This window comes from Prosopis cineraria, unplaced genomic scaffold (genome assembly GCF_029017545.1).
Source record: "Prosopis cineraria cultivar Desert tree isolate PC_DT_omini unplaced genomic scaffold, ASM2901754v1 PC1, whole genome shotgun sequence".
In the NCBI taxonomy this organism is placed as follows: Eukaryota; Viridiplantae; Streptophyta; class Magnoliopsida; order Fabales; family Fabaceae; genus Prosopis; species Prosopis cineraria.
In genome coordinates, this window is record NW_026555332.1 from 35,138,775 (window position 1) to 35,161,989 (window position 23,215).

The 23,215-nt window shown below is 33.0% G+C and overlaps 2 protein-coding genes across 11 annotated transcripts; both read left to right on the forward strand.

Moving 5' to 3' along the window:
• The first annotated feature begins 3 nt into the window (after nucleotides 1–3).
• Nucleotides 4–12,882, forward strand: LOC129313132 (TMV resistance protein N-like). Of its 7 annotated transcripts, XR_008593873.1 has the most exons (12): nucleotides 3,965–4,195; nucleotides 4,293–4,567; nucleotides 4,648–5,457; nucleotides 5,539–5,989; nucleotides 6,735–7,173; nucleotides 7,475–7,584; nucleotides 7,687–7,785; nucleotides 8,229–8,685; nucleotides 10,045–10,148; nucleotides 11,633–11,721; nucleotides 12,394–12,602; nucleotides 12,692–12,882. XR_008593873.1 is itself a non-coding variant. In XM_054956056.1 (10 exons), exons 1-10 carry the CDS (start codon nucleotides 1,612–1,614, stop codon nucleotides 12,453–12,455), a joined length of 2,691 nt encoding a protein of 896 aa, XP_054812031.1. In that variant the 5' UTR covers nucleotides 1,461–1,611; the 3' UTR covers nucleotides 12,456–12,596. The 7 variants fall into 7 exon arrangements, 2 of the variants coding, with proteins under 2 accessions (XP_054812031.1, XP_054812051.1); XR_008593877.1 differs by lacking the exons at nucleotides 3,965–4,195; nucleotides 4,293–4,567; nucleotides 4,648–5,457 and adding exons at nucleotides 4–292; nucleotides 1,104–1,668 and having other exon boundaries at nucleotides 5,814–5,989; XR_008593871.1 differs by lacking the exons at nucleotides 3,965–4,195; nucleotides 4,293–4,567 and adding an exon at nucleotides 1,461–1,668.
• A 1,558-nt stretch (nucleotides 12,883–14,440) lies between these two features.
• LOC129304706 (uncharacterized) lies at nucleotides 14,441–19,571 on the forward strand. Of its 4 annotated transcripts, XR_008591756.1 has the most exons (5): nucleotides 14,441–15,037; nucleotides 15,516–15,565; nucleotides 17,815–17,927; nucleotides 18,016–18,702; nucleotides 18,793–19,571. XR_008591756.1 is itself a non-coding variant. In XM_054944471.1 (4 exons), exons 3-4 carry the CDS (start codon nucleotides 18,549–18,551, stop codon nucleotides 19,131–19,133), a joined length of 495 nt encoding a protein of 164 aa, XP_054800446.1. In that variant the 5' UTR covers nucleotides 14,454–15,037; nucleotides 17,815–17,927; nucleotides 18,016–18,548; the 3' UTR covers nucleotides 19,134–19,571. The 4 variants fall into 4 exon arrangements, 3 of the variants coding, with proteins under 3 accessions (XP_054800446.1, XP_054800454.1, XP_054800439.1); XM_054944471.1 differs by lacking the exon at nucleotides 15,516–15,565 and having other exon boundaries at nucleotides 14,454–15,037; XM_054944479.1 differs by lacking the exons at nucleotides 15,516–15,565; nucleotides 17,815–17,927 and having other exon boundaries at nucleotides 14,454–15,037.
• Nucleotides 19,572–23,215: the final 3,644 nt, after the last annotated feature.

Sequence of the window (23,215 nt, forward strand, 5' to 3'; positions counted from 1 at the left end):
GGAAGTTATTGTATGGAACTGCCGCCTCGAAAACTTTCCCCTCAGAATTGAAGAGTTGCTGAAGGGGAAGAATATGGGTCTGCTAGTTCTTTTGGAAATTAGTGGCCCCAAAGCTGAAACCATCTCTAGAAAATTGGGTTTCTCAGAGTGGATTAGAGTAGGAGGAGGAAAAACAGAGTTGAAGCCTTGCAAAATGGCGACGACTTGTGGATTGAGGAGGATGAACTTAAGCGATTAGCAGTGAACTTTTTTGTTAATCTGTTCGGATCTGATTCACAGGGTCCTTCCACTGGTAAATACTGTGACTAAATTTCCTGAGCTTTCGAACGATGAGAATATTTGGAAAAGTGCTATTGTTTCAAATGAGGAAATCAAACAAGCCAATTTTGATATGCATAGGTGCTTTTTCCTTAAAAAGATCCATTAAGGGGGACACTGTAAGGGGCATGCAGTGTTTTTTTTCCTTAAAAAAATATAAACACTAAAATATTATAAATTATGGTTTCCAAGTAGAATTAAAATAATGTGACTTGTATTTTTAGTGGAGAGAGCATTAGTGACTTGCACCTAAAAATTTCTACTTTCTTTGTAGCTTATATGCTAAGTTACTATTATGAGTGCTACCTGCTGATTGTTGAGTGGATATGCAATGACTTTAATTGAGAAATATAATGTGCCGAATTGTTTATAACTTAATTTTTTTCTATTTTATGAAAATTAATTAAATTTCTTTAAAATATTTCTGAAAGAAAATTATGTAAAAAACATCTAAATATTTCCTCCTCTGTTATTTTTTGGGGTTATCATGTTTGATATATAATAATAAAAATGAAAAGTCAATTATGTCTATTGATTTAACAAAGCTTTTCACATGCAGTTTCATTATATAAATCTCCTATGACTTTGAATTTAGAGCCACGGACAAATTTCCCCCTTACGCGTTTCGCACCTTCCTATGTATATAAATATATATATATATTCAAATATGGTGGAAGCTTCGTGGTCACATATTCACATGACTTTTGCTTATTATATTGATCTGAATTTGATCTCTAATCATTCCGCTAAGATCATGCGCTCAGCTCCGTGAGATTTCTTTCCAGTGGGATTTCATCTTCTTGCTTTGCTCTGCGCTTCTGCCATTTTCATTCAGCTCTGCGAGTCTGATAAGATTATAATGGCACAACAAGCAGGATCTTCTTCCATCACTTACAAATGGACTTATGACGTATTTCTTAGTTTTCACGGTGAAGATACTCGCTTAGGTTTCATTGGCTATCTCCGCGAAGCTCTGCGCCAAAGTGGAATTCATGCCTTTATTGATGATGAAGGCATCAGAACTGGAGAAGACATCACACCAGCACTTTTCAAAGCCATACAAGAACCCAGAGTGGCAATCATAGTATTCTCAAAAAACTATGCAAACTCAACCTTTTGCTTGGAAGAACTTGCAAAGATTCTAGAGTGCTTCAAGGACGAAGGTCGGCTGATATATCCAGTCTTTTATTACGTGGATCCGCCGGAGCTTCGACGTCCAAGAGGAAGCTACGCAGAAGCAATTGCGAGACTCGAGAAACGATTCAAAGACAATAGCGATCAGAAGGTGGAAAAATGGAGGTTGGCTTTGTCCCAAGCAGCAGATTTCGAAGGCTGTCATCTCAAACCCAAGTACATTTCTCTCTCGTTCTCTCTCATTTTTCTTGTTATTTTTTTTTTAAACCTTTTGGGTATTATTTTTGTTAAGACGCACATCTAACAGAATAGAAATAATTACAATAACTATCTTATATAGTACAATTAATATAGTGATTCTCTGTACTATTGAACACAATAGTAAGTTCTGGTTCATCAAAATTACAGATAAAATTCAAGCTAAAATTGGTAATCTACAGCAAAAGGTACGCAGAAACATAACCAATATACTATGGAAGAAAACATCAAAAAGGAAAAAGCACAGAATAATTGTTAGAGAGACGGATGCCAGGATTAGGAAGAATCGTCAGAAATTGCAGCAAAAGGTACGCAGAAATATAACCAATATACCACCACCTTTTTAACCAACTTTTTCTCTCAACTTCCAAGTGCTTGGATGCATAATTGCATCTGATGGCTCCTCTTCCGATTTGGTGCCAGCTCATCATTGTTAGCCTCTTTTTGATTTGGATCTTCAGCAACTTGGGCTTCCATATTAGCTCCCTTTTTAGGCCCATTTATAACAATACCGCTTCCATTAAAATTGACCTTGTCTTCTAGGTCAAAAGTAGGATATTGACTCGTAAACTGATCCAAATTTTCCCAAGTAGACTTGGTCACAACCATTCCACTCAATTAAAATCTGATTCACCCTAGTATGACGAAGCTCAACACGACGATCATCCATGACAGAGTGAGGTTGAACTACTGGTCCTTGTACATCAGTTGATAATGGAAATGCATGAAACTGAGTGTGGGATCACCATATCATTTTCTTTAAACGAGGAAACATGGAACACAGGATGAAGTCTAGCCTAAGTAGGAAGTTGCAATTTGTAAGCAACTGGCTCAGCACGAGCCAGAATTTGGAAAAATTATGCATGGTTAATTACAACATCAGTATCATATAAAGTCCACATACATTGACTATAAATTCAAGATAATGAAGACTTAGACAGTTTGGTTCCATTTTTTTCGCGTTTACAATATACGTAGCCCTCACAAAACATGCTTTTTTGATAATGAAAACAGTAACATAATTGCACATGCTCCATATACCTCCCACAATATGCAGAGGTGCTATTCAATTAACTAGAAATCTATTAATTTGTGTGATTATTTTGATAGTCATACTTGCCTATAATCATACTTACATGTGTCCGTCACTTATCAGATAAAATTAAAATTTTTGATAATTGGGTTCGGGTTTGATATTATAGTATTTAGAACTTTTAATAATTTCAAAACACTTCCTATCGTTTAATCATTGAAACGAGGAAAGAAACTTTTTCTGTTAGTAGGAAAAGGGAAGCTGGCAAAGTTTTTATTTCTCAAATTGGAGCATGATTATTTATTTATTTGACTCAGTGAATTTTTTATGAATTGGTCAGGATTGCAAAAGAACAAGAATGTATTACAAAGATCATTAGTGAAGTCTCTACTAGGATTAATCATGATCCCTTACACATAACTCATTATCCAGTTGGACTTGTGCCTCGTGTGAAAGAAATGATCTCACTTTTAGAGCTTTGGTCTATTGAGGATACTAAAATGGTAGGGATTTGGGAGACTGGTGGAATAGGTAAATCAACAATTGCAAGAGCATTGTATAATTCGATAGCTGATCATTTTGAAGGCTTATGCTTTCTTTCTAATATTAGAAAAGAGTCCCGAATGCCAAATGGTTTGGCACATTTGCAAGAGACATTACTTCGTAAATTAGTCATGGAAAAGGATCTTAAATTGGATGATTTTCATGAAGGAATACCAATAATAAAATGTAGGCTTAGTCGGAAGAAAATTCTTTTGATTCTTGATGATGTTGATGAATCAGTACAGTTAGAAGCACTAGCTGGAACTTGTGATTGGTTTGGTCTTGGAAGTAGAATTGTCATCACGACAAGGAATAAACAATTGTTAGTAAGTCATACTCATGTTAAAGGCATTTATGATGTTAGGAAGTTAAATGTAGAGGAATCTCTTCAATTGCTTAGTTGGCATGCTTTTAAAAAGGAGAATGTGGAGTCTGACTTTATAGAGGTTTCCAATCGTGCAATACTTTATTCTTGTGGGTTCCCATTAGCTATAGAAGTTATCAGCTCTAATTTATGTGGTAAAGGAGTTGATCAATGGAGTTTTGCCTTGGATCATTTTAAAGCAATACCAGATGAAAGAGTTTTGGAAGCTGTCCAATTAAGCTATGATGCTTTAGGAGAGTTTGAAAAAAAAAGTTTTCCTCGACTTGGCTTGTTTCTTCAATGGTAAGAAATTAGATGATGTCAAGGTCATGGTGCTATGCCTTCATGAAATCCAACCAGAATATGCTATCAAAGTGCTCATTGATAAATCTCTCATAAAGATTGAAGGAGATTGTGTGATAATACATGACTTGATAGGAGATATGGGTAAAGAGATTGTTCGTCCAGAATCACAAGATGAGCCTGGTGAATGTAGCAGGTTATGGTTCTATCGAGACATTCTTCAAGTCTTACAACATGACACAGTAAGACCAACAACATGCATTTTGTCTTTCAAAACTTTAATCATTATTGATGCATATCCAAAGTTCAAAATTTAACTTGTGCTTTTCATTTTGAAAGGGAACTAATAAAGTTGAGGCCATAGTTCTACACTTACCTCAAGGTAAAGAAGTACAATGGAGTGGAGAGGCATTTGTGAAGATGAAGAATCTCAAAATGCTTGTGATAAAAAATGCATGCTTTTCTAAAGGCCCCACATATCTCCCAATAGTTTAAGGTGGCTGGAGTGGAAAAAGTATCCCTTTAGATTTTTACCACTTGATTTTTGTCCAATAGAACTTGTCTATCTCAACTTGTCTTATAGTTATGTTGAGATGCTCCAACCATTTGATAAGGTAAGTATAGTTATTAGAACTATGTTTTTGCTTTTTTTTTTTGTAATTTTAAAAAATAAATGTTTATTGATGTTTTGCAGAAGTTCGAGAGTTTAAGAGAGATGAATTTTAAAAGTTGTAAATTCTTACGAGGAATACCAGATTTATCAGGAGCTTCTAGTTTAACAGAATTGTGTTTTGATGATTGTACAAACTTATTTGAAATTCATGATTCAGTTGGATATTTAAACAAACTTGAAAGATTGAGTGCCATGCGATGCAAAAACTTGAAGATTTTGCCACGTGGCCTTAGCATGGCATCACTTGAACATCTCAACTTGTATGGATGTTCAAGTGTACAATATTTCCCCAAAATATTGGTGAAGATGACAAAGATGAGAACACTTGAATTGGATAGGACGGCCATTGTAGAGTTACCATCTTCAATTTGCATTCTCATTGGGCTCGGAATGTTAAACATGGAGGAGTGTCATCATCTTAAGCAACTACCAGCTAGCATTTTCATGCTGCCAAACCTTTGGTCACTAAGCACAAATTTTTGTAAAGGGATGAGATATTTGAAGATATGTGAAGATGGAGAAGAAGCAAGTATAGACTGCAGGAATGAGTCTTCAAAAATGGAATATTTTTATTTTTCAAATTGCAACTTGTCAAATGACTCTTGCACTATGTCTTTCTTACTTCCTAAATTTGATACAGTTGGATCAAGTGGTGGAGAATTCACAACTCTTCCTGCATGCATGGAAGAATGTTACTGTATGAAATATCTTTTCGTTGATAATTGCAAGCGGCTTCAACATATTTTAGGGATGCCGCCAAGCCTAGAAAAATTTAGCGCCATAAATTGCGCATTATTGACTACGATTTCTAAAGGCAGAGTATTGGATCAGGTCTCTCTTCGTTTCTTTACTTAATTATGTTATTTTGTTACCTATGTATCATTTATCATTTTTTCTGTAATATATTGGCAGGAAGTCTACCATAAACAAGGAAAACTAAAATATGTTTTTCCAGAAAAAGAGTTCCCAGAATTTCTCGACACAGTTAGCCACAATCCCCCTCTGTCATTTTGGATTCGTGAAGAGTTCCCAATGATTCTGATATGTATTCTTGTTAAAGACCTCCTAGATTCTCTCTTCTACCTTAATATCTCCGTGTTGATAAATGGTGATAGCCAAGAATTTCCTTCTGATCAGTGGTTCTCAACATCAAAGGTTAATCATTTATATATGTTTGATCTATACAGCATTATTAGCAAGGCTGATCTGAAACTCTCCCAATCTAAGAGGAATGCCTGGAATTATGTGGAGATTTTCATCAATAATTCTACACCCGGACTGGAACTTGTTCCAAAAATTTATTTAGGGGCTGCAGTATGCAAACAAGACATTAAGTTTAACAATATCAGCTTTTTGAGACCAGGTATATATATTGTCCTTATTTCTTTATGATTTTTTTTTTTACCATTTATATTCTGTAGTTTACTCTATTGTACATGTTCTGCTGTGCATTATTTGCTATTCTGTGTTCAATACCGATAATACTTTAGCAATATTTGTTTTCTTGGTGCATGTCTCTTGTACTTTAACACGTACATGATTATTGTGCTAATATTGTAGGTTAATATGCTATATTTTTTACTGTTATAAATTGATGTCCAAGTCCAGCTGTAATAAATGAAAAATGCAAATATTAATTTTCCTTTTACTCTAATAAGCAAGAAAAACTAATATATTCCCACAAATAATGGGGCAGAAATATTATGTGACTTTAGTCTAAATTTCATCACGTTTAGATAAAAGTATAAAATGAATACTATAGCTAGTTACACCATATCTTTCTAGCAAGGCATGGAATAGCTCTTCTAAAAACCATTTTTTTGTATAAAAAATGGAATAACTTGACCAGCAATAGTGATAAGCGTTGACTAGTAAGATGCCAGTCAATTTATCTATTTATTCAATAAACTTAAGTTGTATAACGCGTTAGTTCCATGAATATATGCATGTTATTTGTTCATACCCTTATACCTTGATTATAATATTTTGAAGCTTTGACATGATCATAAGCCTATTGCATCTATTTATTGCTGGTAGAATGTGTGCTTTTACTGTTAAAATTAGCAAGTAATTAATGGCTATAATAATATCATCTTTTTTTGCACAAGGATCAAAATATGATGTATTTATGAGTGTTGATCAAGACAGCCATTTCGACTCTTTCACGGGCATGTTATGTAGAGCTTTGTATGGGAGCAAGATTAATGTTTTCAAACGAGTTAAAGACTTGGGATGGGTAGAAGATATTTGCCCAACAGTGGTCCAGGCAATTGAGGAGTCAAGGATTTCAATTATCGTATTCTCTGAATTCTATGCTTATTACACGTGGTGTCTTGACACACTTGCTATGATCATTGATTGTATGAAAACAAAGGGCAAATTGGTTTTCCCAATTTTCTACCATGTAGACCCTTCAGATGTAAGACATCAATCAGGAAGTTTTGGATTAGCAATGGACGATCATGAAAGCATGGAAAAGGGGCAAAAGTGGAAGTTGGCTTTGTCTGAAGCAGCTCACTTGCGTGGTTGGAGCATAACAGCAGAAATGTATGTCTCTACTTTCTTTGAAACCAAAAAAGAGTTTCTTTGGCGTTTCTCATAACTGCATAAATCACATTCTTAATTAACTCCTTTTATTTAAGAAAGGAAAAGACAATAATTGATTTCAATCACTTAAGCTGTAAGTAAATTGTGTGTTTTACTTTTTTATGGATACACCATCCCATTAAATGTGTCATGGTTTAGTAACACAGGTTACCTTTAAGTGAAAGAAAAGGAATATTGTATTCAAATTGTAACTTGTTTACTTTGCGCTTATTAATGGATGCTTGCAATTGAGCAAATACAGGGACATAGATGGCATTATCCCACGCATTGTTGAAGTTGTTTCTCGTCACCTTCGCCTAGAACATTTAACAAAATCAGTAGAGTCAACTGGGAATACTATGGGTCATCGAGGTATTTTTTCCATCATCCTTTTTCTTTTTGTTTTAACATTCAGATACTTTGCCATGTTAAAACATACCTTGATCGATTTATTGCCCCACTGGTGAACCGTAGAACAACCAGGAGATAGATTAGAGCTCGAAGATGGTATTTATTGGGATTTAAATTCAATGAAATCCACAGACTTAACAGAGAGCATCAGGGGTCATCAAGGTATTTTTTTGGGTCCTTCTTATTTCCTATTTGAATTCAAACTCTGGCAACATTTGTTTTCTTGGTTTATGTCTCTTGTAGTTTAATACATGATTAGCTTGCAAATATTGTAGTTTAAGATTATGTTATATTAGCTGTTTTAATTACCATTCAAGTCAAACAAGAGCACAACACAAAATGCACATGCTAATTATTTTTAGCTCCTACAAATAAAAAGATTTTTTGGCCACATAGAAATAAAAAGATTACTTTGATTCACATTTCAAGGAAAAATCATAGCAAAAACTAATATATTCTGACGAATGTAGTATATCAGCAACCATAACACGACTGCAAACTAATTGTTTAGGAAAATGTGTCAACTGAATAATCTAGTTAATTACATAACATATTTCTATCAAGAATGACAGTAGTGGCTATAATATCATCTTCTTTTGTGCAAGGACCGGGACATGATGTATTGATCCTGAGTTTTGAAGAAGCCTGTATCAATTCTGACATTTTCGTGGATGATCTATATAATGCTTTATGTGAGAACAATATCAATGCTTTTAAAGATGTTGGGAGCTTTGGATGGAGTGAAGATTTGGACCCAACAGCTCTTAGAGCAATTGAAGAGTCAAGGATTTCAATTATTGTATTCTCTGAATTCTATGCATATTCTGTATGGTGTCTTGACGCACTTGTTATGATCCTCGACTGTATGAAAACAAAAGGCAAATTGGTTTTTCCCGTTTTCTACAATGTAGACCCTTCGATGGTAGGACGTCAAACAGGAAGATTTGAATTGGCAATGGCCGAGCATGAAGATAGATTAAAGGATAACATGGAAAAGGTGAAGAAGTGGAAGTTGGCTTTGTCTGAAGCAGCTCAGTTGCTCAGTTGGAGCTTAGAAAAAGGGTACGTATGTCTCTACTTCTTTCTTTGAAATCAGAACAAGGTTGTGACAAGTAAGATGGTGACAAGAAAAGTATAAACTATTTGAGCAGTAAAATAACGAGTGCAAGAAAAATATTAAATACGTACACTTACATTAATAAACTTAATTAGATGTTAGTGGTTATATTTTAATTCTAAAACTAGCCAGAGAGACAACATATGATTATTGTTGTTGCTATATAATTTATTTCATAGAATATGAATTTCCAACCCTTGATTTTAATGGGATTTATGTTAGTATAGAGTTCAATTCTTTCTCTAACCATCTCTAAATGATGTCATAGATGCTATCTAATTAATTTAAGCCCCAATGTTCTGCAATATTCATTAATTAGCATAATGAAAGAGCAAACCTATTTTGACTCTATGTGGCTATAGAGTGCATCTCTCTCTCTCTCTAGAAAATCATCTATTCAACATTGAACATATATATATATATATATATATGCTTAAAGTTCTCATACGACCCAGATGAAGGTTTATTCCAATTTTTCTATCTATAGAGTCTATTAGAAAACCAAATCTGTTCAAATTGATAGCCAATCAATAAGAAAGCATGAAGACATGGATAAACACAAATACCATTAAATAGCCAAAGTGAATGGATAACATTCACTAATTCATCAAAATATTTGCTTACTATGCATTTCATTAAGTTTGCCATGGCTAGGCCAAGTTTTCTGTGCCTAGGATGCTTCTGTCTACAATTCTTCAACCATGGCTTGGTGTCTTGTATATGCTTTTGTTCCATTTTCTAATATGCTTCTTAGGCATGTCCAACTTGCTTGAATATGAGTTAATTCTTCTACCCAAAACATCTCTAAAAGAAAGTGAAATCTATAAGAAACCAGATAATAAGGCTAGGCAAAGGTTAAAATATGCACAATTAAGCAATGATGTGCAATCTAAAACAAAGTGCACATTTTTCCATCTTGAGTACTCAAAATATATACAATTGTGTATCAACAAGATTACATAACTCAGGAAAAATTTGTTGGAAAAGGTATGAATATCTAGAGTTTAACAATAAACCACTTCCTTAACTTATTTTATTGATTTTGGCAAAAAAAAAAATCATTTTATTGAAGAAAGAACAGAAAACAAAAACCAAAAAAGAAGAAGGAAGAATTGACTTTAAGTATTTGAAATTGGATGTAAATTGAGTTGTTTTACTTTTTGTGGACAGACCTTCCTGTCAAATATGTCATGGTTTGATAACATAACATGTTATCTTTAAGTAAATGAAATGAAAAAGAATATTGTATTTAAGCTTTGACGTATTTACTTTGTGCCTAACAAAGGATACTTTTAATTGAGCAGGGAAGAAATTGATGTTATCCCGCATATTGTTGAAGAAGTTGCTTGTCACCTTTGTTTTGAACGTCTTTCAAAATCTACAGAATCAACTGATGAGATCATTATAGGTAATTTTTCCCGTCCTCTTTCTTTTTGTGTTATCATGAGCAATTCTTGCATAGATTTAGAGCGATTGTTTTAAGAACTAGACTTGACTGGATGGTGAGACTGGTTGAACCATCAACCAAAGTCGTTAACAGTTCAATTTGGATCAAAAAGCTGTTTTCATAGTTGAGTTGGGTTGGATTGAAGTTGAGCTATTATTGAATTGGAAACTTGAGTTGAATCAAAAACCGGAATGGTGTTTAGAAAATCACATGGGTCTAAATATAATATAAAAAAAGGCTAATTATTTGCTTGAAAAAACTAGGAAAATTTTAAAATTAGACCCTCCTAATCGTTTTTAGATCCTTTACATGTATATAATATGATTTGGAACTACTTTGCCTTGAAAATGTTGACAACTATAAGTGACAATGTAGATATTTTTTAGCCTACTCATACTTAATTTAATCAAGATTTACTTATATTCAGGTTATAAAATTATAATTTATAATATTGTTGATTTGTGATCATGTGTTATTTTATTAACAACACATTCCGTTGATTTATTTCTTATATATATTTTAAATATACATTTAATATTATTTTTTATTTAATTATTATGTTATTGGTTCAATCAATTAAACTATAAAAACCGATGCCCACTATCCTTTTCAGTTTAACATATGACCTGGCTTTTAAAGCATTGTTTGTGGGGGTTGCCCTTATTCGTAAAACACCTACTCACTTGAATATAATCTCATGTATCATTATTTTAATTTAAAATATAGCAATATTTTTTCTGAGAAAGTATATCTCTTTAATTGCCTAACCTCTCTCTTCTCCGATGGAATCAATTTCTTTACGCCTCTGCGGTTCTGCCCCTCTCTCACCCCGAAATCCCTGCATCCCTCCCCTTCCAGACAACTAAAAAAGAACAAAAGTTGATCACCAGCATACTTACATATAGACACATCCTATGCTTTGGGAAAAATAACATACAGAGCATTTGTTTAATTTAGTCTAATTTATTTTCCCCGAAAGTATAATCTGCAATATAAAATGCTTCCAATAAATTTGAAAAATATATAAAATATAAGTTGGCAAGACATGGGGGTTCGCAATTGAATCAGAAGATATATCTTTCCATCGATTGAAAAATCTAGTGTCTGGTATTATTTGCATTCATCATCAGTGACAACGACAGGTGGGGGTGTGTAAAATGGTTGCAAAATCTGTAAGCTAGGGGCGTGTTGTGATGCCAAAGCTATCACGAAGGTTGGGAAATTAAAGAGGTACCCTATTTTTGAAAAAAGAAATATTACTATATTTTAAATTAAATAAATAATGACACTTGAGATTATATTCAAGTGAGTTGATCCCATTTTTCTGGTTAGAGCACAGGTGATGTGGAGTTGCAAATCTATGCAAGAATTTCTTGTGTTACCATTCATATTCTTTTCCATTTTAAGACATACCTTGATTTAATATGGTCCATGATGAAATGTAGAACAACCAGAAGATAGGGAAGAGCTTGAAGATGACGACCCTTGTCAGGATTCAAGTTCAATGAAATATATAGGGTTGACAAAGAGCATTGTGAGTCAACAAGGTTGTTTTTTTATGCTTCCTCTTTTCTTCATGCATTACTCTTGATATTTATATGTCATTTCTTATAGTGGGCTTCCCCTTATTGAATTTTAATCAGTTTAGCAATGTGGGTTAAATGTGGACCGGAAAAGTCGATTGTAGTTTATGCGATCCATTTTAGTTGTGCTAAATTCTGTCCATTCTCAAATGATTATGGACTCGATGTGAATAATTTGGATGCTTGTTTTACTACTTAATATTGAGTTGAGACTTCGTGGAGCACTACTGACAACAGAGTTTGGTCTTCACTCCTATCCTTGTGTGCGCAACCTATAAATAGACTGAGATAGTAGATATCTATATATTTAAAATCTGGTATATGATTTTTTTAATGAGCAAATTAGCTTTTAAATTATAGATCTAAGAGTATTTGAAATCATAAAAAAATTTTTTAATACTTCCCTTTAACTTTTGAAAACAGTGCAATTTGCCATCTACTATTAATAAAAGTAAATTTTGATCATTACTTGATAAGAAAATATATATCATGTTTGTGTGTTCTCCTGCATATAGCTTGTTAGAAGACAAGAGTACAATTCATTTTACCATTAATAAAAATCTTTATTTGATGTGTTTATATTCTTTGATCAATAATCTATTTTGGTTCAATTATATGTATAGCGGAGCAACCACATCATGGTAAGGGTTTCCCTGATGATGGTCAATTGCAAGGCAAGAACTAAGGCAACTTTCATAAGAACAGTTTAGATAAGACCAACAAAAGGAAAGATGGTCAGTCTGACAATTTTGATCGTCCTAAACCGGATAGCAAGAAAGGTATATGCTCTTGGTTTTGTATAAATCATGGATGGAGAAGAAGAAGAATATAGGTAAAATTAGTGCTTGTGTTTGTTTTGAATCTTCTCTTTTGGTTTATATCTCTCCAAATTCTTATTCTTGTTTGTAAAATTCATTGCAGATGCTCTCAACGAAACGCAAATGAAGATGATGAAAGAGGAGTGCAAGCGGGGAAATGATCTTATTCTTGATTTAATTATTTTTTGTTTGAACAGTTTAAATTACATTTAAAAATGATTTAGTGTAAAATTACATTGACTTGTTAATGGTTCAAGGTCTTAGCATATGTAAAATTACATTGTAAGGCTTTAACATGTCTTATCTAGATATAATTTAAAATTGAACCTTGGTTAGGCACTGGTTAGGGGATGTTTTATTGGATAGCCCTTATTTAAGCTAAGCCAGAGGTTAAAACTCAATTTGTACACTCCATATTCAGTCACGGAAATATATTGAAAATTTAAATTTAAAAAAAATTAAAAATAATATTTCAATACTTTACAAATATATATTGAAGAAATTTAATTCAACTGGTTTAAAAATTTAATTTTCAAAAGAATAAAAGCCTTTCTAGACTAATTGAAATAAACATTTGTGTACACTCCTTTACTTTTTTGGTTGTAAAGTATACCTAAACACTTACTCATACTCCTTTTAAGTACCCGTGTAAAGTCAATATATTTAGAAACTATTAAAAAAAAAAAAAGAAAGAAGAAGAAGCAATTTTTCAAAGTGGAAAAAAAGAACATATTCTAGACACAACTTTTAAGATCAGTTCTTTGGGAATCATTTTAGAAAGTCTAGCTAATAGACATGCCATTTAATTATGAAAATATCATTACCTCTATTTTTAAATTGTATATGTAAACGCTGGTTTAGGAAGCCATGTTTAGAAGCTTTTTTTTTACACTAGTCAATGATTTTTTGAACTTAATTAAAATTGCTGATTCTGGTGGATTGTTGGATAAGCTTCGGCCTTCGAGAATTGAGTGCTAAACCTAAACCATAGACTTAACTGAGGACTTCAGATTAAAAAATTAATTTATAATTGTTTACCAATATTTTATAGTCTTTCTTAAAATTTTGGATAAAAATTAAAAATAAAATTTGGAAGACAAGATCTATTTTTGGGGCAACAGATATATTTTTTCAACCTAATTTTTCAGAGATATAAGAAAGAGAACCCATTTTATATTGAATTTTCATCTCCAAGAGTCAAGGTCCCTTTTCAATTCTTCAGTTCAAGGTCGTCTTTTTCTGACCGGCGTCCAAGATCGGGTTTGGAACAAGAAGAATGAGTTTCCCTAGTCATCTCATATTTAAACTCTATGTCCTCATACACTGTCTGGATTATTCAAATTTTAATTTAGACAGTTCATATTTAAAATATTAATATATATTTTTACATTATGTTTATTAAAATAAACATTTATAAAAATTATAAAATAATTTCAATAAATTTTTTATTTTTAATCTGATTTAAATTTAATTTTTAATATTAAAATTTTTATAATTGATGTATATCTGAATAATTTTATAATTTTTATAAAAAAATAAAAAATTTATTAAAATTGTTATTATTTTTACAATTTTTTGTGCAAAGTATATCAATGCAAATTAATTATATAAATTTTAATATTAAATTGAACCTTTTAAATTAAATTTAAATTAAATTAAAAAAATTATTAAAATTATTTTATAAGTTTTATAAATTTTTATTTTAATAAATATAATAAAAATATTTTAAATTCAAATCGTTTAAATTAAAAAATTTGAATGATTCAAACCTTATTCTAAAAATGAGTGCATGGCTAAGGGAAACCCATCCCGGAGCAAGACTAGACTGAAAACAGAATCTCCATTCAATCTAAACGTAACTTTTCAAGAGGACGACAGGTTGACACTTTTTCACTTAGTTGACTTTTGTCATTTTCCTAATTCCCCCTGCAAATTACAGGTTTATCACGAACAGAGCAGCCATGACACAGCGAGCAACATCCTCCGGGCTCGCTTATAGATGGACATACGACGTGTTTCTTAGTTCTAGCGGCGAAGATACTTGCTCAGGTTTCACTGGCAATCTCTACAATGCCCTGCATCAAAGGGGATTTCACGCCTTCATTGACGATGAAGACCTCAGAAGAGGGGAAGAAATCACACCAGCTCTTTTCCAAGCCATCCAACAGTCTAGAATTGCTATCGTAATTTAGTCCAAAAATTACGCATTCTCAACATTTTGTCTCCATTAGCTTGTGTGGATCCTAGATTTCTTCAAGGGAGAGAGTCAAGAGGTTTGTCCTGTCTTCTACGACGTGGATCCTTTAGACGTACGAAATTTGAGAGGAAGTTTTGGAGAAGCATTGGCTTAGCACCGGGAAAGGTTTAAGGACGATGAGGGAAAGGTTCAAAAATGGAGGTTGGCCTTGTCTAAAACGGCCAACTTGTCAGGCTGGCATCTAAAATACGGGTTTGCTCAACACCCTTTCACTTGTTATTTTCCTTTCGATTAATTAGGAGGTGCTTTTCATATTAATATCTTCTTTTTTTTAATTTTGATTGAGACTTTCCATATTAATATCTAGTATTTGGTAAAGTTGGCAACGGCATGCGTACACTACCTGGTAAGAGTTAATACCATGTTTGCGAACTTGATCTTTCTTAGTCCTATGAAATTGACCATATCAGCTTGTTATTGTTGTTTTCCCCTTATCGGGATCCTCATGAAGTTGCCCGAACTTGCATGGGTTGGGGGGATGAGGATAATTTTTGGATTGATTTTTCTCTCATAAATTTTGAAGACGTGTTTTATTTATGAATATATGATAGTAAAGCTGGATTACACTTTCTCCTATGTGTTACTAATTCCTCTATTAAATTTTGAAGATTGGTTCTGCAATGTGGAAACCAAAAATTTTAATTTGACTGAAGGTTATTATATTGGGCAGGATTGGATATGAATATGAGTTTATTGGAAGGATCATTAATGAAGTCTCTCGTAAGATCAATTATACCCCTTTACATGTTGCCAATTGTCCTATTGAACTTGTGTCTTGGGTGCAGAAAATAACCTCACTTCTAGATCTTTCATCCAAAGAGAAAGTTATCATGGTAGGAATATGTGGAATTGGTAATCCTACAATTTCAAGAGATGTGTATAAGTCGGTTGCTAATACTTTTGATGGTTCATGTTTTCTTTCTAATGTTAGGGAAAATTCTGATAAGAATGGCCTGCTACATCTCTAACAAACATTAATTTCTAAATTAGTAAAGGAGAAAGATATCAGTTTAGGAGATGTTAGTGAGGGAATTTCAATACTAAGACATAGGCTCAATCAAAAGAAGGTTCTTTTGATTCTTGACGATGTTGTCAAATTGGAGCAGTTACAAGCACTTGCTGGAAGGTGTGAATGGTTTGGTTTTTGGAAGTAGAATCATCATTACAACTAGGAATAAACATTTGTTTGCAAGTCATGGGATTGGGAGAGTATATGATATTGAAGAATTAAACGATGAGGAAGCACTTCAGTGGTTTAGTTGGAAGGCATTTAAAAAGGAGAAGGTGCATTCAAGTTACAGAGGTGTTGTAGATCATGCAATAATTTATTTGAGCGGCCATCCATTAGCTTTGGAAGTGATAGGCTCTAACTTATGTGGTAAAAGAATAGATGAATGGAGTTCTGCATTAGATAGATATGAAAAAAATACCTAATAAAGAAGTTCTAGAAGTCCTAAAATTAAGCTATGATGCTTGAGAGGAAGATGAGAAGGAAATTTTCCTTGACTTGGCTTGTTTCTCCAAAGGTTACCAATTGCAAGATGTGATGAATATTTTGGCATGTGCTCATGATGCTCAACCAGAATATGCTGTTGGAGTGTTGGTTGACAAATCTCTTATAAAAATCAGTCCTTTTGGTACAATTGAAATGCATAATTTGGTGCAAGATATGGGCAAACAAATAGTTGGACAAGAATCACCAAAAGAGCTGGGTAATCCCAGTAGCTTATGGTTATATGAGGAAATTATTCATGTTTTACAAGAAGATACAGTAAGAACAGTTTTGGCATAGTTCTATTTTTCTTTGTGCAACTTAATTCTTTTCTCAAAAGAGTTTAAATAATAAGGTCTGAGAGAAGTTTTACTTTAATATTTTTTTAATATAGGTTAATAGTGGCAGGAACACTTGTCTTAAGACTTGAATACCACTTAAATCTATTGTGTTTTTTATATTGAAAGGGAACTGATAAAATTGAAGCCATAATTCTGGACTAATGTAAAGAAGTACAGATGAGTGGGGTGGAAAGGAGTTGAAGAAGATGAAGAACCTCAAAGTACTTATCATCAGAAATTCATGCTTTTCTAGAGGCCCTAAATAGCTCCCTAATAGTTTAAGAGCTCAAGAATGGAAGAAGTATTTACCAGATAATTTTTATCCGGTAAAACATTTCTATCTCGACCTGTCTAGAGTTGTTGTCTATTGCTGAAATCACTTCAGATGGTATGTATTTAAGTATTGTTAAAATTACTTCTTGTTTCTTTGCTTCATTTTAACAATAAATTTTATCTTCATTTTGCAGAAGTTCGAGAGTTTAAGTTACTTGAATTTTAGTAATTGTAAATTTTTAAAACATGTACCTAACTTATTTGGAGTACCACACTTAACAGAATTGTGGCTAATGATTATCAGAACTTAATTGAAATTGATGATTTGGGTTGATTATTGGATAAGCTTTGATGATTGAGTGCTAAATGATGCACCAAGCTCAAGACCTTGCCTCATGGTATTAAGTGGGCATCTCTTGAATATATCGAACTCTTTGGTTGCTCAAGTCTTCAAAGTTTTCCAAAAATAATGGATAAGATGAAGAAGTTGAGAAAACTTTCTTTGAATTGGACAAGCATAGAAGAACTACCATCTTCAATTTGCAGTCTTATTGGACTCCAGTACTTAAACTTAAGGGATTGCAAACATCTTAAGCGACTTCCAACTAGCATTCATTTGTTGCCAAAACTTTGGATACTCGGGGCTAATTGGGAAGATGGGAAACTAGTTAGCTCCGGCAATGTTGTAATGTCTTCAAATATGGCTACTATTAGTTTCTTAAATTGCAGTATGTTGGATGACTTCATCGCTTTATGTCTTTCTTGTTTCCCCAATATGATGTCTGTGGACCTAAGCTTCAGTAATTTCACCACCTTTCCAGAATGCATCATAGAATTTCAACTTCTGACGAATCTTTTTCTAGATCATTGCAAGAAGCTTCAACATGTTGCAGGGATGTCTCCAAACCTATTAATATTCATTGCTAAAAATTGCACATTGTTAGACTGGTTGTCTGCAAGCATATTATTGCTTCAGGTCTCTCTTTCTTGCTTTTGTCTGTACTTTTTTTGCTGCTTATATATTATTTTATAATGTGGATTTTTTTTTTATATGTAATTGACAGTCATTCCACTAGCCTGGAAAAAGAAGTTTTTTCTGCCAGGAGAAAGTATCCCAGAATGGTTTGGTCACTATAACAAGGGAAACTCAATGTGCTTTTGGGTCCAAAAGAAGTTCCTTGCCATTGTGGTGTCTTCTCTCTGGAGATTTTTGTAACAAGGATTGCCCACCTAAATTTAGCTTGCCTGTGCAAATTAATGTCATTGGGAAAGGGTTTTCTTCTGAAGTGGTTTCAATATTGACAATAGAATAAGATCACATATTTCTGTGTGGTCTACAGAACATACTTCTCTATGCTGAACTCCCCAAAGCAGATGAATGGAATCAAGTGCAGGTTTCTGTTTAGCAAGAAATTAGGAGGCTCAAGGAGAGAGTAGAGATAAAGTGCATTGGAGTTCACGTGTACGAAAATAGGATGGAGAATATCCAGTTCATAAAGCCTGATCGCCCAAAGCAAAATACCATAACTTTTACAACTCCAATGATGAATTGAAACACTTCAATGACGACTTGGAACAATTAGCTTTAATCAACTCTATGCCCCCAGCTGGATGTGTAACTGCATCCAAACTGAGAGAAAAAGATATAAAGCTATACAGTGAAGGCAACAAACTTTCAAGGAGCCCATGTTGCGAAGAACATGGGGACTATATGAATCAGGTTTCAAGTTCAAAAAGACCAAAATGGGCAAGTAAGAGACTACTTTTGTTCCTTCCCCTTTGTACAGTACTGTTGAATGTACTACAGTTACTGACCCTTGCTATTTTGTAATGTGTGCTAGACCATTCAGTTATGCATCCTTCAGCAAAAGCTCAAATCGAGTGTCAGCTCAGAAGTTTTCCGGTGACACTAAGCATTCATGCACCAAGTACTATGGCGTCCCATGATGGAATTGCTAAAGAACTACTACAAATATCTAGTTCCACTTTGTCTACAGTGTTTTCAAATGCTATGGATCGATCTCCAAATGATATAGAAGCAGAAGACGCTGAGCCCTCTGTTCGTTCACCTTCCACCAGCACCAGGCTAGGTAAAGAGACGCAGAGAGAATTGAAAGCCTTGAAAGATTTGCTGTCCAAGATTTTTCTTTATTGTTGTATCTGGGAAGCTGCAGCACCATGAGAACCTCCCAAGATTACCTCTCCAATTTGTCATTGAAATTAAGAAATTTCAAGAGAATTCAATCAATGGATAAGGGACTGACATGTTACAGGTAGAGAAATAAATCCTACTAGTTGTAAGTAGAAGATTTTGAAATTGATTTCAAGAGGAGTGGTACAAGGTGTTGGCCATCTTAGAATCCACGGCGAAGGCTTCTATGGGAAAGAGGGAAGGCACTGGAAGCTCAAAAAGTCGAGAGAACAAGTGCCATCTTGGATACCTGAGATGGAATCCACAACTGAAAACCGATCAAATATCACTTTGTACGGTAATCATGAACAAATTAGAATTTGTTGAGATTTGTATGTGCTAGTTGTGATGATAGCAAGTAGTTTATGATTTGCAATATCAAGAATGTGTTGGATTAGGACTCCATTAGATCATGATTTGTTTGGCTTAGTATGGATGCTAATTTATGTTCATTGGCTTTTGCTTAGTGGTAAAAATAGGTTATGAGGAGCGCGAGAGAATTTCAAGCAAAACAAAGAGCATTCAACCCTCTGCTTATCCAGCTCGATCAAACTTATACAGCACAAGAATTGATAAAAACAAACAAAAGGAACATCAAGACCATGATGTCAAGTAACAAAATTCAAATCATCTAATTTTTCACACTTATCCTTAGAAATGCAACGTTTTGACTTGGAATGATCGTGGTAATGGAAGCAAAAGCACGAATAAAGCCGAGTATGGATAATTTATTTTTTATTCTTTGAATTGGGAAGGGGTAAAAAGAAAAAAAAGAAAAGAAAACAGAGTAACTCTGTATTGAAACCTGGCTAGCAGAAGTCGATGACGGATGAACCCGCAACTTATGAGGGAAATTCTTTTAATAATCCTCAATCCCTGAAATTGCAATTTAAATTAATTTTGATTCTTCAATTTTCCTCACAATAATTCTGTATTCAAATAATAGTTACCCATATGTCTTACGTTGTTGGGAGCATCAGTTTGCTACAATTAAAAGCCAAAAATTAAACTTTGTTTTTCATTTTTACAAATAATGAGAAATTGCATTTTTGGTAGCCAAACAAAAAGACTAAAACAAGTTAAAGAAGAGTCGAAGTCAATGTCGCTTAGTGATGTTTTTCCTCATTCACTTTCCCATGACCTTTGCTTATTATATTACATTTCAACATCCTTCTTTGTAATTTCCAGTTCCATCGTTTTTTAAAAAACTCATCTGAATAACTATTTTGAATTTAGTTGCTTTCAAAAATATTTTCATTTATTTATTTTAAAATAAAAACATCTTAAAAGTGTTTTTGTTTTATTTTTTTTTAATTTCAAAATGCATTTCATTTGATTATTCAAAAATTACTGTCACCTTGAACTATCACTATCATAACACATTATTATTAATCATTGGCAACCATCATTATCGGCTTGTTTTTTAATTCTAAAATATTTTTAAATTAACACAATCAAATATTTTTCTTTATTTTGTTCTGAAAAATAATTTTAAAAACTGTGTTGTAAAATAATTTTAAAAAATAAAAAAATGGGAACACTCTGAAACGGGCCCCTCAAATATTCTCTTGCTTTGTTCAATTCAACGCTTCCATTATCATCATCATCATCATCATCATCCTTAATAATTCTGCTAAAAATATGCACTCAGCTCCGTGAGATTTCATTCCAGTGGAATTTGATTTTCTTGCTTAGGTTTCATTGGCTCTTGGTTTCCTTCTTCTTCTTCGTCTTCTTTTAAGTAACAGTTCCAAGAAAATTAACTAGGATTATTTGATGTATGAAAATTTGATTCGTAAACTTGGTCTTTCGTTTGATAGTGTTGATAATGCATCTGTGGGCAAATGGTAAGTCTCCTTTTCAATTTTCTTGGAAACTAACCAAAAAACCAAAAATTAGTAATATGACTAGAGTATGATCAAGCCACGTGGTGATACTCCCTAGGTGGATATCTAGTTTCTATTCTCTTATCTAATCTAAATATAATTTATACATACACACACACGGATAATGCATCTGTGGACAAAATGATGAGTGGCTTTAGCAATTTTCTTGGAAACTAACCAAAAAGAAAAAAAATTAGTAAAATGACTAGAGTATGATTAAATCATGTGGTGATACCTCCTAGGTGGATATGTAGTTTATATTCTCTCATCCTATCTATATATAATTTATACAGGTATATCTCAAATGATTAGCATATAAAAGCTTGACTTATGCTTATGATATAATTGAGGATCTAAATCTATATTATTTACTTTATTTTTAAAAAATATTTTAATTGGGAAAATTGTTCAAAAAGGCTTGGTTAAAATACAAATTGGTCACAGGGGCCAAATATACTTGAAGGACCAGACTTAATTTTTTATTCATTTAACAATGTCCTCATTTGAACAAAATGCACTTGTCTTAAAATAAAGAAATTTGAAAAAAAAAGCCACCCTCTCTTCTTCCTTTTTTCACACGATTCAAAGAACCACAAGAGTTTAGAGTGTTGTGCAACGATTGGTAGTGAGGGACAGATTTGACAGAGGAGCAATGGCGATCTGCGGTATGAGGGAGTTGTGAGTGACAAGTTTTGAGAAAGCTAATCCCATCAGAGAACCCAACAGCCATGCTACAATCAAGTAGCTATGATGGATGGCATTAATGAGGGAGCAATTAGCGGTGTGAGTGAGGACTTGGTCGGATGATGTTAAGAACCACTGGAAAGTGTTTTGCATCTTATTGATTCTTTGAAAATTAAATATTCTTCATATTGCTCCTTTTCTTGAATATTGAGTCTCCTTTCATTGAATTCACCCTCAATTGTTAGGTCTAGAAACAGATTTACACTCATTTAATTATTCTCTACTTGCAGTTTTTTTACCTTATGTGTGAAATAGTGTGTGAAATAGTGTCAAGAATGAGTGGATGACAAAAATGTTAACTTTAATATATCAATTCATATAAATCAAATAAGATTCGAGTAAAGTGATATGCGAACATGAAAAATCCATGACTAATTGTGGTACCTCGATTACCTCAAATATAAACAAACATATAACTCACTAGATTTCTATAGTTTGTAAAGAGCTCAGAGATAATAGAGAGAGTGAAAAAAGTATTGTATTTTGGTTATCGATTGATTGATTTATATAGACCAAATCGGTAACTTCTTTAATAAATTAATGAATTAATTATCTCACATTATCCTTGACCCACTCAGTTAAGAGATAAAGAATAACTGACGGCTATAAAGTTGTAAGTTAGGCCTCTGCCCATTGGGCTCACTTATGTGGTCCACCTCTTATGGTCTACACAAGATCACAAAGACCAATTTGTTTGAGCTAATTAATTAATTCAAATTCATAAATATTTATAAATATTCCAACAATCTCCCACTTAGATTATTAAGCAAGTTATATAAACAAGCCACAAACAAAGTTCAAAAAAAATAAAACTTCACAAAATCACTGGATTTTATGGGGAAACAAATGATATAATGTCTCATAATCTGAATAGAATAAAATATAAAATTTTTATTCCAAACATAGTTCAGTAAGATAACAAAATAAGATCTATGAAAAAACAAGTGACATGTATGGCGTACCATGCAGAATCATTGAATTCTATGGGGATACAAATGATATAAATGCATCTAACTAAACTGAACAAAGAATAGATCTTCTGACCACAACTCATTAAAGAGACAACACAAAGTTACTTAATTGTATAGGGAAACAAGTGATGTAAGGTGCTATAACACAAATCATTGAATTCTATAGGGAGACAACTGATAAAAAGCACCGCAACATCTCTAACCAAGATTGAAACTCAATAAAGAGACAATAAAAAATCATTGAATCCTAAAAGAAAACAAGTGATACAAGATGCACAAATATGAATCATTAAATCCTATGGGGAAATAAATAATATAAAGTATCTTATTGTTTCTAAAACAAAAAATTGAGCATAATAACAAAAATGGCCTTAAACCATCAAATGGCCTTAAAAAAGGACAAAACTCAGACTCATTGAATCAAGACTATATCAAAAATCAATAAAACTCACATGGGTAGACCTTTGGTCAC

Excerpts from the sequence above, each read along its gene's own strand:
- LOC129313132 (XM_054956056.1), top strand. The coding sequence starts at position 1,612 with ATGGAGGTTGGCTTTGTCCCAAGCAGCAGATTTCGAAGGCTGTCATCT. Across the intron at positions 7,585-7,686 it reads GAATACTATGGGTCATCGAG|AACAACCAGGAGATAGATTA; the intron begins GTATTTTTTCCA and ends GGTGAACCGTAG. Across the intron at positions 11,735-12,393 it reads GAGCATTGTGAGTCAACAAG|CGGAGCAACCACATCATGGT; the intron begins GTTGTTTTTTTA and ends TTATATGTATAG.
- LOC129304706 (XM_054944471.1), top strand. The coding sequence starts at position 18,549 with ATGCCCCCAGCTGGATGTGTAACTGCATCCAAACTGAGAGAAAAAGAT. Across the intron at positions 18,703-18,792 it reads AAAAAGACCAAAATGGGCAA|ACCATTCAGTTATGCATCCT; the intron begins GTAAGAGACTAC and ends AATGTGTGCTAG.